Source organism: Crocodylus siamensis, chromosome 4 (genome assembly GCF_052110815.1).
Source record: "Crocodylus siamensis isolate JL-2025a chromosome 4, ASM5211081v1, whole genome shotgun sequence".
In the NCBI taxonomy this organism is placed as follows: domain Eukaryota; kingdom Metazoa; phylum Chordata; order Crocodylia; family Crocodylidae; genus Crocodylus; species Crocodylus siamensis.
Window position 1 is genome coordinate 27,143,264 of NC_143398.1, and position 15,483 is coordinate 27,158,746.

At 42.6% G+C, this 15,483-nt stretch overlaps 1 protein-coding gene across 6 annotated transcripts in view; it reads left to right on the forward strand.

Annotated features, from left to right (window-relative positions):
• The window catches only part of ERGIC2 (ERGIC and golgi 2), a 41,036-nt gene extending 25,768 nt beyond the window's left edge, over nt 1–15,268 (forward strand). For 5 of the 6 annotated variants that reach the window (XM_090042046.1, XM_090042047.1, XM_090042045.1 and 2 more), the window contains 3 exons: nt 3,339–3,501; nt 7,753–7,832; nt 8,240–15,268. In XM_090042046.1, coding sequence (XP_089898172.1) covers nt 3,339–3,501; nt 7,753–7,832; nt 8,240–8,305 — 309 coding nt within the window. In that variant the 3' untranslated portion in view covers nt 8,306–15,268. The remainder of the gene's footprint in view (nt 1–3,338; nt 3,502–7,752; nt 7,833–8,239) is intronic. The other variant, XM_090042050.1, reaches the window with a different exon arrangement.
• Nucleotides 15,269–15,483: the final 215 nt, after the last annotated feature.

The following is a 15,483-nucleotide window of genomic DNA, read 5'->3' on the forward strand; positions in this document are numbered from 1 at the left end:
AGCCCTTGAGCCACACGTAAAAGGGGCCAGCACTTGGCCCACAGGACCCTGTAGCTACCTCTCCCACAGCTGCATGGTGGGGGAAGGTCTGAGGCCAATGTGCCAGCCGTGCAGCCCGTGTGGTGTGAGTCTGCGTGCAGCCTGTGCAGCCCATGCAGAGGGGAGCTGTCTGTTGCCTACATAGTATTATGGGAAATCCTGGGGGGTTCACCCCCCTGAAGCATGTGGCTAGTGCTGCATGCATCCCAGAACTGGGGATATTGGACAGCCCTGATTTAATGCAATCTGCTGGTTTTCAAAAGCAGGAAATAAACCTAAGTGTCTTCTCTGCTATAGTTTTTTAAATGTTGCAATAAAAGGTCTGTGGCAGCTATTGTAATTGATGAGTGAAACTGGCATCCTGTCACAGGAGCGACTTTACATTATAAGTGTAATATGCTTCTGCCTGTCAACTTCCATTTTACTGCATAAGGCAGAGATGTCTGTTTTCCTAGCTGTTGTCAGCTTTTGATTCTGACAACAGAATCAACAGGTTGTAGTTTTTTATTTGTTTTTTAATAACAAGCAGGAAGGATTGTGTTTAAATGGGGTAGAACTACACTGTAATATATTGACTTTGTTTAGTTTTTTTCACTTTTATCTACTTTATCTCATTAGCCTAGTTGTTGCTGAATTTGTCTTCCTTCAGTGAACTAGCTCTCCTCTGCTATCCTGCATATTTCCACAACAGTGTTTACCTGACAGCATATTTATCAAGACCATTTACAACCAAAAGGTAGCAAACTGCATCTAAGGTGGATGGAAAACTGACAGGATTGTTGGGCTCAAAGAGTAGTAATCAATTGTTTTGTCTGCCCGGTAGTAGCCAGTATCAAGTAGAGTGCCTGAGGGGTCAGTTCAGAGCCAGTATAGTCCAATATCTTCATCAACAACCCAGAAGATTGGATGGAGTGCTCCCTCAGCAAGTTTGCAGATGACACAAAGATGCATGAGGACTGGAGGGTAGCGTTAGGATTCAGAGTGACCAAGAAAATCGGAGGATTGGACCAAACAATGTCATGAGGTTCAACAAGGACAAGTGCAAAGTCCTGCACTTCGGACAGAACAATCTCATGCACCGGTACAGGCTGGGGGCTGACTGGCTGGGCAGCAACTCTGCAGAAAAGGACCCTGGGGATTAGTGGGACAATCAGCTGAATATGAACCAGCAGTGTGCCCTTGTTGTGAAGAAGGCTAACGGCATACTGGGCTGCATTGGTAGGAGTGTTGCCAGTAGATCAAGGAAAGTGATTATTCCCTTCTATTCAGCACTGTTGAGGTCACATCTAGAGTACTGTACTCAGTTCTGCCCTCCCCACTACAGAATGGATTTGGACAAATTAGTGTTCAGCAGAGGCCAATGAAAATATTGAGGGGACTGGGGCAAATGACTTCTGAGGAGAGGCTGAGAGACATAGGCTTATTTTAGTTGAGAAAGAAGACTGAGAGAGGATTTAATAGTTTTAATTCGTTACTTAAAGGGTGGTTCCGAAAAGGATGGAGCTAGACTGTTCTGTCATCTGCCAACACTAAGAACAAGGAGTAATGGTCTCAAGTTGCAGCAAGGAAAGTCTAGGTTAGGTATTAGGAAGAGTTTTGAGTAGGAGGGTAGTAAAACACTGGAACAGGTTACCCAGAGATGTGGTGCAATCTCCATCCTTGGAGGTTTTTAAAACCCGGCTAAACAAAGCCTTGGCTGAGATGATCTAGTTGGGGATGGTCCTGCTTTGAGCAAGGGGTTGGACTAAATGACCTTCTGAGGTCCCTCCCAACCCTAATTTTCTATGATTCTGTGAGTTCAAAGAAACTTTAATTTGATCAGACTTTGCTTCTCTTGAAAACCATTTGAAGAGTTTCACTGTGCATGTTATGATAAAACCATTTAACTGGCTTTATCACTGACCATTAGGGGTCGGGGACCATTAGTGCGAAGCTTCAGTCACTGATTAGATTCAGCCCGATTTGGTGGCCGAATCCCCAAATCAAACTGAGACTCTTTAATCTGTCTAAATCAAAACGGAACCATCGGAATCCGTTTGGAGAGATTCGATGATTCGGACATAGACACGGCTTTAAATGTGTTTTGTACATACCTCAAGGTACCAGGCAGCTTGTGAATGCCGAGATGCTGGGGCAGATGGAGCATACCACGGGGGGGTCCCCAGCGCACTCGGTGGCAGACCCAGAAGTGGACCAGAAGCACTTCCAGTAAACTTCTGGGGCCATTGCAGAGCATGTGGGGGACCCTGCCCCCTGGCTTGGCAACTGAACCTCCTGTGTCTGGGGGGGCACCTGGGTCTCCCCCATGGCCGATCACTGAGCAGGGGAGGTGCGGGGGGGTGGGGGGCAGCAGACCTGGAAGTGGTATGGACGTACTTCCAGTCCACTTCCAGGCCTGCTGCCAAGTACACGGGGGGGGCCCCCCCACACTCCTGTGAGACGCTCCATCTGCCCCACCATCTCAGCAATTACGAGTCATGCCTCGTACCTCGAGGTACATAGAAAAAACATTTAAAGCTGTGTCTGTGGCTGAATCGTTGATTCTCCGAATCAGTATCGAATCTTCAGATTTGCATTCAGCTGAATCGGATCAGGGCAATGATCTGAATCAATTAATTGAATCACTGTCCCTTGATTCGGGCCAAATCCGAATTGGATACGGCCCATCTTGCATATCCCTGCCGACCGTAATAACAGTCGGGAGAACAAGGATAGTAGGAAGCATATTCAAGCTTACAGAACGGTCTTAATTTAACAGGACATTATGAATAGCAGTAACCAGTAATTTATAAGAGTAACAAAGATTCAAGTTAACAAGGTAAGAATCAGCCAAGCAAATGTAGGGTAATATCATAGGTGGGGAGAACAAATTTACATACATAAACACTGGCACTTTGAAAATGGTAAAAAGTATACAAACTTCTTGGAGATACAGGACAAAAAATGATATGTGAACTTGCAACAGGAAAAATAAACATCTTGGAGCTACATTTACAAGTTCATGTAAATGGTCCCAAGTGAGACTGCTGAAAATATTGACAGTTAGTTCTGGGCCCTTCAGCGTAAGGCTTACTTCAGTAATCTAAAAAAAAAATTGGCAACCTGAAAGGATTTCAGGGAGAAATTAAAACTAAGAATCCTTTGATGCTTTGTTGTCTCATGTTGATTGCTGATCATTTGAACAACAAGTTTTTTTTTCTTTATCAACCTTGTCCATTAAATAATGCTTTGCTTGTGATCGATATTCTCATTAGTGGTATTGCCATAACTTGTATGTTTCTCTTGCCTCCCATCCTTAGGAAAGAGTCATAAACCATGCAGCTGGCAGCCATGGGGTGTCAGGAATATTCATGAAATATGACATCAGTTCGCTTATGGTGACAGTGACAGAAGAACACATGCCCTTTTGGCAGTTCTTAGTGAGACTCTGTGGTATTATTGGAGGAATTTTCTCAACTACAGGTAGTGTACCATGCATTCTCTTTTACAGCCTTACCGGATGGGTAGGGTGTCATGATTAAAAGCCAAGATTCCATTAACCAGTCACACTTTCTTAAGAGTTTGTGCAAATGAGCTGTTAGATAGCCATGAATGTTAGAGAGCCTAGCTACTAGGCTGTTAGATTCTATTCAATTTTTAATCGCAAGGTAATATGTAAATAACCTCTAAGGGCACTCAGGGTGGATGTGCCATTGTTTTTGTTGATAATTAAAAACTGTATCTGCTTTTTCCTGGAAGTACTTGGATATACTGAGATATATATATATATCTCCTTAGCCAGGTGTCCAAAGAGAGTGGTCGCTCCTCAAGGAGATGATCCTCCAAGCCCAAAGGAAGGTAATCCCAACGAGGATCAAAGGGAGCAAGAGAGCACACAAGCCTCCGTGGCTCACCAAAAGCATCCGGGAATGTCTCCTTGCTAAAAAGGAGGCTTACACCCAATGGAAGGAAGGGGTCATCACCAGGGAGGGCTATTCTGTAGTTGCTCGGGGATGTAGGGGAGTAGTTAGGAAGGCTAAGGCAGAGATGGAACTGGGGCTAGCTTCCCAGATTAAGGACAATAAGAAGTCCTTTTTTAAATACGTAGGGGGTAAAAAGAAGGTCCCGGGTAATGTGGGGCCCTTGCAGGACGCCATGGGAAACTTGGTCGTCACACCAGACGGCAAAGCTAACATGTTTAACGATTTCTTTGCCTCCATCTTCCTTAGTAGGGACCAGAACAGCCACCTCCCTGCTGGGCCCCCCTCGGGCCCCGGGGGAGGCACACCTGGGCCACGGGTTACTGAGGATTTAGTTAGGGAGCTTCTGGAGGGGTTGGACGTATTCAAGTCAGCCGGCCCGGATGATTCCCACCCTAGAGTTCTAAAGGAACTGGCCAAGGTCATTGCAAGTCCCCTGGCACAACTTTATGAGCACTCGTGGTGCTCTGGCGAGGTACTGGAGGACTGGAAGAGGGCCAATGTGGTCCCCATCTTCAAAAAAGGCAGGAAGGAGGACCTGGGAAACTATAGGCCGGTTAGTCTCACCTCAATCCTAGGCAAGCTGTTTGAGAAAATTATGCTGGCACACATCCAGGAGGGGCCAGCAGGGGACTGCATGCTTAGGGGCAACCAACATGGGTTCATCAGTGGCAGGTCCTGTCAGACCAACCTGGTGGCCTTTTACGATCAGATCACCAGATCATTAGATGCAGGGGTAGCGGTGGATATAATCTTCCTGGACTTCAGGAAGGCTTTTGACACTGTCTCTCACCCTGTTCTCATTAAGAAACTGGGGGGCTGTGGTGTAGACAAATGGGTCGCCAACTAGCTGGTGGGCCGCACCCAGAGGGTGGTAGTAGATGGGTCCTTCTCAACCTGGAAGGACGTGGGCAGCGGGGTTCCGCAGGGCTCGGTCCTCAGGCCCGCACTGTTCAACATCTTCATCAGCGATTTGGATGAGGGGGTAAAAAGCACCCTGTTCAAATTTCCTGATGACACTAAGATGTGGGGGGACGTGGGAACATTGGAAGGATGCAACAGGCTACAATCAGACCTAGACAGGTTACAAGGGTGGGCGGACGAGAATAGGATGGGCTTCAACACAGACAAGTGCAAGGTGATGCACCTGGGGAGGAACAACTGGCACCATACCTACAGGTTGGGGAACTCCCCTCTTGTCAGCACGGAGGTGGAAAGGGATCTGGGGGTCATCATTGACTCCAAGATGAACATGGGCTGGCAGTGTGGGGAGGCAGTAAGGAAGGCCAGCCGTACCTTGACATGCATCCGCAGATGCATCTTGAGCAGGTCCAAGGAGGTGATCCTCCCCCTCTATGCGGCACTGGTCAGGCCGCAGCTGGAGTATTGCGTCCAGTTCTGGGCGCCACACTTCAAGAGGGATGTGGACAGCATGGAGAGGGTCCAGGGGAGGGCCACTTGTATGATCAGGGGACAGCAGGGCAGGCCCTATGAGGACAGGCTGCGGGACCTGAGCCTTCCAAAAGAGAAGGCTGAGGGGGGATCTTGTGGCCTGTTATTAACTAGTCAGGGGGGATCAACAGGCATTGGGGAAGTCACTGTTTCCCCGAGCACCACCAGGAGTGACCAGGAATAACGGTCACAAGCTGGCAGAGGGTAGGTTTAGGTTAGATATCAGGAGGCGCTACTTCACAGTCAGGGCGGCTAGGGTCTGGAACCAGCTTCCAAGAGAAGTGGTGCAGGCTCCTACCCTGGGGGTGTTTAAGAGGAGGTTAGATGAACATCTTGCTGGGGTCATTTGACCCCAGTATTCTTTCCTGTCATGGCAGAGGGTCGGACTAGATGATCTGCTCAGGTCCCTTCCGACCCTAGAAACTATAAAACTATACAATGATATATATTGATCTAATTCCTGCATTTGGGGCCCAGTTCTGCTAACCAGTCCCAAAGCTGGTAAAGGTATATTGAGGTATAGTTCTCACTGAAGCTACTACAAGGTTTTTACTATGTTAAATCTTGAATGGACTGTTTGCTGACAGTAATTACTTCTGACTTAATATAAGCTGAGCAAAGGCCCCTGTATTCTGTTAGATATCCATATTATAAATATTTTATTTATCTAGTGAAACAAAGGTATAGATTATACTCTGCATTTACTCACCCTCACTAGGCAATGATGTGCTGACTCAAATGCAGGGGTGTTTTTTGTTTTGTTTTGTTTTAAAAATATTAGAAAAAATATACCCATCATCCAATTTAGACAGGTCGCTAATACAGTAAAATATCTGTTATCTGGCATGAGTAGGGGACGGGGGTGCAAGTTATCTGAGAGTATACCTAGCAAGGAAAACAGTGCCATACTTGTAGTGCAAATTTTCAAAGAATTTGTGTACAATACATTACAGTATAACATACTGTATAAAGAATAAAGTAGTATACCGGTACTCGCCAACTGAGTAGTAGTAAAACAGCACTGGAGTGAAGAGAAATCCTGAGGCAGTAATGTACAGTATAGTACACTAAAGTTACATGTAGTATACCATTGACAGTGCATGGCGTATGCCCAGGTCACGTAAAAGTACAGTACACTTAACACTGCAGTGTGAGTCCTGCTGCTGAAAATGGCACAGCAGACAGCAAAGCAGCATAGCATCATGTGCATCCTGCCACTGAAATTCCGGTTAATAAAGTATTCTAGTTAAGGCGAATGCCGGATAACAGAGATTTTACTGTAGTGTCTTGAGTAGTCTCTGATAACCAATTTTCTTTGAGCTTGTAACTGGTCATCCTTGCAAAAGGGCTGTACTAATCTTTTTTTTGTCTTACTCTGGTTTTTGCTGCCACAGCTTGTAACCAAGGCTGATATCCTGGTCTGTCTTTTTTTTTCCATTCCCACAGTGGTACTGAAAACAGCCTTTCTATGACCTTGTTCCCAGAAAGTTACTCAGTCTTTTCCTACTTTGACTGAGTGACCATTCTGGATTTTCCAGCCACCACCAAGCCCAATAAACTATTTACAAATTCCGTTAGTCTCAAAGGAAAAAATAATATATTGGTGTTTCTATAGAAATAGAAAAGTGTGAAAATGTATGTGCCTGGAACAGTTCCATAGAAAACCTCTGTAGCTTGAAACTGCTAATTGGTTCTGTGTTGCTTCCTGGGACAAAAAGTTGCTTTTTAACTCAGATTACCAGTGTCCTGGATGGGATTTACACTTTAAGAACTTATTTTGTTCAGTGTCTTCCTTGTTATAAATCATAGACGAGCCCTGGTTCAAAGCACTGACTTATTCAGTGCATGGTGCAAGTGTGTAGCACATGCCTGTTGTCAGGGGACACTTTGTAGAATACAGTACACTTATACTTCTTTTGGTTTAAAAACTAAGCTAGTAAAAAAGCTGTCAGGTCCTTGGTGGAAAACAGAGTCATTCTTTATGGGTGGATATTTTTTTTTTCGTCTTGTCAATCAAGAATCAGGTTTTTTTGTTTCTCACCCCTGACTCAGCCAGTGAATAAGTGCAAATCTCTTTGTTGATTAATTTACGTTTTCTTATGGGGAGAGTTTGTTCTGATATTTGTAAGAACTAAAATATTTTTCATTACAACTTAGAAGTCTCTAAGGAAATCAGGAAGAGTATAAACATATTTTTTTTTCTGTTCCTGAAATAGTTTTTTGTGGTTGTCATTTCAAAAGCTTTTAGTGCAGAGTTCTTCTCTCGTCCCTGTAAAAACTCAAACCCTGTTTGATATTACAGGCATTTTACATGGCATTGGAAGATTCATAGTGGAAATCATCTGCTGTCGTTTCAGATTGGGCTCATATAAATCTATATCGGTAAGAGTAATTGTTTTGTGATAAATTTAAAGAAATGGTATAACCATTTTCAAGCAGAATACAGTTTGTTTAAAAAAACAGCTCTTATGTGAGTGAACGATAGCATCCAAAACTTTTCTTGTGTAAGATGATCAAACAGAATCCTCTTAAATAGAAGCATGATAAGAAGCTTTTAAAAAGTTTGAGGAGCACGTGTGTGTGTGTGTTTGGGGGGGGGGGGTTGTTTTTGGTTTTTTGTATTTTTTAAGCTAGGCTGTTATAGGTAGATGGTTTATACTTTCCTGGAAAGGAGAAATCACAAGAACACAGAAAAGCCAAAAATGAGGGGACTGCATTCAAATCAAAACTATGCAATGCATGCAATTTTTGGACAGGCAACTAATAAGTTTTTGTTTCTGTCCAATTAGGTCCCACTTCCTGATGGCCACCTAAACAACCACTTACCTCTAACTACAGACAATGGTACGCATTAGCAACTCCTTGAGGAAACTTTTCTTTCTGCCTGATGCAGAAGACACTTTTTTATAATAAAACATTGTGCAATATGTTGAGACAGTGCTGACGGGCAGCAAAAATCAAGCCTTTAAAAAAAACCAAACAAAATCTGTGTAATTTGTCTCTCTTTTAAGTGCACATGGAGTCAGGTGAAGCCAAAATGTACCATGAGGTCAACATCTTGATATAGCAGGCATATTACTGGAGAACGACAATGTCCAGAGTGAATCTAAAGTCCATGCCTATGAAGTCAAACTCCTGTAAAAAACTAATTTATATGCAGTAGTTTGGCAGCAATAGTCATACTTCATGAAGCCAGGGTTTGCTGCCAGGTTTACAGAAATGGGATGCAAGACCTTCTATTAACCAGATGTGGGAGCTTAGTTATTCTGCCAACAGGTTTTTGGGAGGAGGGCTATAAGAAACCCTGAACTAGAGAAAAGAAGCGAAACCTTGATGAGGTGAGATGGAGCTTGAGCCATAGCCCTTGCAGCTGCCACTACCATTCTCTAATACCACCATTACCTACAGGAGGGAAAAGGACACAGAGCAGGCAAGACATTTCTCTGTATTTCTACCCACAACTACTTCATCAGCCATCAGATTATGTTGATTCCAGGAGTTCCTGAGGCCTAACAAGAATTGGGTCCCATATCTTTGCATTAGAGTTGAGGAGCCAGGAACAATATGTCTTCAAAAAGATTTTTGAGTGAGTCATTACTTGTTTGCTTATCCCAGTGCAAAACTCAGCCAGCAGAAGTGTGAGAAACCACCTCTTTGCTCCAGCTCAATACAGAAATGTCATCTATTTCTAAAGAACAGACACATATGTCTGTCTGCTACATGGCAAATAAAAAATGGAGATCAGAGGACAAAGAAGAGATTGGAGAAACAAATAGCTAAGAACAGCAAGGCAACTTCTTGCTAAATACCACAGGAAGCACAGATTTTGGCAATTCAGTAAGTTGGCTGGCCCATCTGGGGAACTGGAGACAATCTCCAAAAAACAGGTGACTGCGCTGAATCAATTGTTTCTCTGCAGATAAATGGTGGGAAAAGATGTTGAGCCATGAAAGCTTTTTAAATTCTACACTATGGGCATTAAGCTGTAGTATGCAAATGGGAGTGGATAGTGGTAATGAGGTAGTCTTAATAAGATGAAGGCAACCATACTGTAGCTGAAGTACTGACAGAAATCTGTAGTTACACACAGCTGCTCTACCCAGATGAAAGACTGATAATAGTTCCTTTCCTTTTGTAGGAACTAATTCTAATCTTGGGCCCTCAATGCTGTGCAATGGTTATTACAATATGGAGGACTGAACAGAGAAAAAGAATACCCCTACTGTTGATTGTTTTTAGATTTACTTACTTTTATTGAGATATTCTGTAAAGTGCTGGAATTTCAGTCACAAGCCCAGTATAAATATTAAACTGATTTGCCCTGTCCTGACTGTAAGCCTAAAAACAATCTTAACGTGAACATTATGTGAGTGTTGGAGTGGGAAAGGGAGAAAACTGTAGTTTATTTTGGCTAATGTAGCAGACCAAATTCAAGGAAATAGTCATTTGAGGTGGGAAGCAAGTTTGACCTGGATTAAAACTGATTTAAGTAGGAAACAGGCTCTTGTCAATGGCTTTGTGTTGCACATCCTTGTGCTGCATGTGTACTGCTTTTGAAAGAATCAGTGCATTCACACGAGTCTTATCCTATGGGACCTGTGCACTCTGTTCTGTAGTGCTCAGCATTGCTGCTAGGAGCGGGGCTTTTAGGGTGTCTTAGATATGAAGCACTGCATGATGGGATGGAACGAGGGACAATTTACCCTAGCATTTGCCAAGCTTGGTTGCTGCTTGTCCCTACAAAGGTAAGGTCGTTGCAGGCTGCAGCAATTTAGCTGGACCTGAACTGTATCAGGTGTTAGAAGTGATACGGTTTACAACCACTCCTGGGACAGCTGTTGTGCATTGATACAAAGAGCACTACAAGTTCATGACAAATGATTGCAGTGGTTTCTTGGAATTCTGCTTTTCTTTGAATAGGTGGACAAAAGTGTTAGAGCTAAAAGATGGAAAATGGAAAGAGCGAGACTCTCCAGAAAAATTGGAAAGCTGGCATTCAATTGATTGGACAGATGGAATTTGTCCTTGCATTTGTAGTCAAGTGAGGCTTTATACGTGAATCTGGGCCGTGTGATGGTAGATGACAGTTATAGATTTGAGGGACTATTCATAAGAAGGATTATTTTGTAATACACTACATTTTCACAGTCAGAAGTTGGCAAATAATTTTAAAATGGCATGTCCTTCCAAACTGCATTAACTCTTATTTGCCACATCTTAAAGTCTAAGGCAGAAACGAAGGGCAAAACATTTTTTTCAAATAGGCAAAACTTCATAGGAGTGGGGAGCCAGACTTCCAAAGCAGTTTCAGGTTTGTTTGACAGCTCAAGTTGCTGAGAACCCACAAATCTCACTGATTGTCTAAAGCTATGGCTGTTCAGTATGAAGGAATCAAGCATAAGACATTTCTTTTGAGTTCACAGACAGAAAATCAGTAATAAAGCCACACAAAATACTTCTGAAAATGTTTAACATATAACTTCAGCATGGAAAGACAAGAAAGATGAGCAGATGTATACATCAGTAAATATATAGGTATGAAAGCAAATAGATAAGGACAGTCAAGTTGGTGGAAGAGCTTTTATTTTTCTTGTATTACAAAAGACAGCAGCACTTCAAAGTCAGCGCTTTGAAGGAAAAAGGAAAATCTATATGCAAAGTACAATGAAATTAGGGTCTCTGCTGAAAGATATTGGTATGGCATATTGAAAGAATAAAAAATAAGAAACGAATAAAATATCAAGCATCTTTAGATGCAGTCAGTAACTTGGGTAAAAATTGGTTATGATTTGTGGTAAAAACAAATTCTCCTCTCCTCAGTGGTGATGAGTATGTTTCTGGCTATTCTGAATTATCAGGTGTTTTGTTAAATTGAGTCATAGGCCACAGCCAGAGACTGAATACAAGACAGGTTGGACAAGTCATCTGACCTCCTATCTCCTGTATTCCCTAAAGGAAATTCAAGTGATGTTTCAGAGGGAAAACCAGGAAAAAAAATGGAATATAGCAACCGTGTATCATATATCATGGCCAGGGATGGGAATGAATTGCAACAGCGTTCAGCAGATACATTTGTTCAGGTTTCCCATCGTAGCTGCTTGAGTTTTGGTTTTTGCAGAGGTTTGGTTGCTTATGGCTTTACATTAAAATTGCTTGATAATCCCTTTGTACTTGTAGCCCTCAGAACATCATTTTTTTCCAGTTTCAGTGCACAGATATCCTACTTGTACCAGGTGTACTATAGTTTGTTGCAGTTCCTTATTTTAGCAGCTTGGTTTAGTTGCAGCTGCACTGGTTTGGAGTCTTGCAACAGCTTTACCTCTTTTCTTTGCCTCTGTGGTGCTAAGTAAAGGGAATAAGGTTCAGATGAGTGTATGAGAGGGAGAAGGAAGTAATCTTAGAGTGCATTAACTGGGATGAAATTTAAGGGAATTGTTACATATACCAGAAAACAAGACTGGATTAACAAAACTGGCAGATTTTTTTTTTCCTTTAAGATGTACTGAACTGCCTTTCCCACCACTGCCTTCCCTACCTCCACCTTCCCCTTCGAGACCTAATCTGTTTAAAAATCAGTGAAGCTTTTTAAAGCAACCATTCAAATCATAGGACCTCAACATATCACACTTGGGTGGAAACCATCCATTTGTTAAGTATGTGTATCCATTTTGTGGGGTCAGGCGGGGTGCTTGGCTGTACCTTGGTAATGTTGGGTCTGTATCTGTTGTTTAAGTGTTTATAAGGTGGCTCATTTGAGGCTTGCGAAGCCACAAGTTTGACAGGTTAAAAATGATTCTGATAAGAAACGGGCTCTTGTCTGTACTGAGCAAAGAAATCGCTGTGCAGTGACTGTATTAAATGGCTTGGCTTGGTGTGTCTTATCCTTGTAGCAGTTTAGTGCATCTCTGCTGTTATTGAACGAGCCAGACTACAAAGCTTATATTACATCCATGGGACCTGTGCGCTTCATTTTATAGTGCCCAGTGTTGCTGCTGGTGGAGCTACTTTAGCTGGTCAGCAGTGTGGCAACCTCAAGTGTGGCAACCTCAAGCAGTGATGTTCCCCACGGGCTGTATCCCAGCGAGGAATTCTTTTTCAGAGAGTCCTTTGACCCTCTGGATTCAAGACTTGCTTGCGTGGCTACTTACTTGTCACAACTGGATGTTTTTACAGAGCGAACTCGGGTATGATCAGCTGCACAAACTATCCATGTTGGAGGTAATAATGCATGGGATGACCAAACAAATTTCTGAACTGGAGCTGAAGGCAAACATGGAAGATTTGGTATAAAGAATGCAAAGGCATTCCTCTAAGAAATGAAAATAAACTGCAAGTACAAAGCTTGGGGATGTAACTAAGGTCACCAGTCACATCCTTGGCATTAATGTTAGATATTTTTTAAATGTAACAGAGCGCTGTTGTTATTTGGGAAGATGTGGTATCAGAACTGCTGAGCTTGGAGGGCAGTTGTCCATGGAAAAAGCTCTGTCCCTGCCTTAAATGTTGTTCCACGAAATGAGGACAGTTGTGCACCTGTTCTAGCCATGATACTTTACTCCAGGCACTTAGCTCTCTTATGTACTTCCATTATAACTTCTCTGGTTCTAGCTCTGTACAGGTGTTAGGACTCAGGCAGTAACCTAGTATTCTGAGGTGTTGCAAAATACTTGTTTGCGTACATTTTTATACCTTATGCAAATCCCCAGCAAACAAGAACATGTCACAGAGCCTTGGTGAACTCTGCTCACCCAGTGCTCTTTTCCATCCAAGGCTAAACACTTTCGTATTCTGTCTCCTGCCTCAGCGAGGATCAGTGGGCTGCTTCAGTTGACGCTGGTGTTGAATCCAACAGGAGTGACTAGGCTAATAGGAATTACTAGTACTCCATTTCATCTCACCACCGTGGCTCTTTTCCTTGTCTCCCGAGGACTCCCAGCTCCTGCTGGGTTGGGGACAAAACTGTAAGATTTTTTTTTTTTATCATCCAATGAGATTTTTTTTTCCTTAGCTCCTGCAAGATTTTGCAAGGAATTTTTGAGACTCCAGTAGTAAGTGTTGCTGTTTGTGTATATGAACCTGCTTGCACTTAGCAGTGCCTGACGGTACAAGGCTTTTGCTTTCCACAGCAGAGCTGGATGCTGAGTAAGGTACCAAGGATGTGCCACCCTTTTCACTGCCAGTATCTTTCTTGACGCATGCAGTGAGAATTGAGACTAGCAGAAGGGGGCCAGTAACAAAGTATTAAAGAGTAATAATGTAACATCATTTGCTCTTGGTTTACTCCAGTGGCAGCTCGAGCACACCATGGCACATCATTATGCATAACAGTTTGACAAGTGCTATACCAGCCTGGGGGAATAAAAGGACACTTTTCTGGATACTTGAGTTCCTCACTTAGATTAAGTAAAAATGGTGGTGGTCTTTTGCTCTGAGAGCCCACTGAATCAGATTATTTTATATTGCAAATGCTCCATAGAAGACTGTGTTATCCGTTTTGTTCCCCTATATTCTAATGTGTATGAAGTAGTTTGTGATAGAAGAAGGAACAACATATGTTTTTATTTTGGTCCTTTCAGCGACAAAAGAGAGAGCACGATCTCCTTTGCTGGGAAGAGGTATGACTGAAATTCCTCACAGCTCCCTGTACATGGGTATTATAAAACAGAATTAAAGTGGTGTCTTTTCTCCCTCTTCCATCTCCTGCCTCCTTCCCATGAGCCTTTTTTAAATCTTTGTTCAAGGGCCAGATCAATTATAACTGGGGAAGATCCAAACTTTGTGTTTGTGGTTTTTACTGATGGACACTAAGAGTAATAAGGAATCTGATTTTTTTTTTTTTTTTTTTTGTCTTTTCCCCCATTGCACCATGCTGATCTCCCCCACCCACAACACACATGCATTCACAATAACTAGTGAATTATGTTTTTGTATGATGATGCTATGTGCAGCATATTGCTGCATTTCCTATGACACCTGCAAGCTAATCTATAAATGTTTTACGCGTTTGTCAGAAAATGCTGGCCTATGCTTCCTTGAAGCCTTTTCAGTCATTTCCCATGAGCATTAGAAGAGGTGAGTGAATAGAGAAGGAAAGTAGTTTTGTGTGAGCCGGGTACAATTCTTGTTCTGCCGGTGACATGCTTTGTGGCTTTGGCTGAGCCACATTGCCTTCTCATGTCCTGGGGCTAATGACATTTACCTGCCTCACATGGCTGCTGTGAGCATAGATTAATATTTATGATGCACTCTGAAGGTAGAAGCATTATTGATGCTGTGGAAACCTTTTGGTATGGGAGTGCACAGCACATATTTGTGTCCCATTATTGTCAGGCTTATTTTTCTGCCTACTGCTACAAAGAATCAATGGTTGATGTCAACTTTAATTTTAATGACTTTTTTTTGTTTGTTTAAATCTTCAAATATATCTATATAAAAAAAATCCAGTGACTGTTCCCAGCTCCACAGTATTATCACTATTTTATTGTACAAAAGCCATGGAATTTGAAGATGTGCTTTTTTGTTGCAGTGTGTCTGTAATATAGGTCATAAACTGAAAGTATTGGTCGCAAGGTTTTTCAGTCCGTTTCACTGGGTGTTTAAGCAAGGATAATTGCCGCAGTAGAAATTTTCCAGAGAACTGTATTTTGAAGTTCTTGTCAGTATTGTAAAAACATTTTGGGGTGTCATTTCAGGAAATAAAAGATTGCAGGTGTTACAGCAGTATTTATTGCTGGAAGATTAAATAAACTGCAGATGTAAAAGCTGCTACCTAGCTGTCAACTCTGTCAAATTCCTGTCAATAAATAGCAGGAGCTGTGAAAGTCTGAACATTTTTACTTGATGTGTTTATAAATGCCACTATACAATTACAATAAGCAGGTGCCTGTCTCAAGCAATGAATTTTAAACCAATGCTTGCTTTCCTGGATTGGTGCAAACCCCCATGCCCTTAGCAGTCTGTGAAGTTAGTCATACAGTACTGTGTGTTGCCAGAAATTCTCATCTTGTGTAGCTCCACTGAATTAGGGTGACCC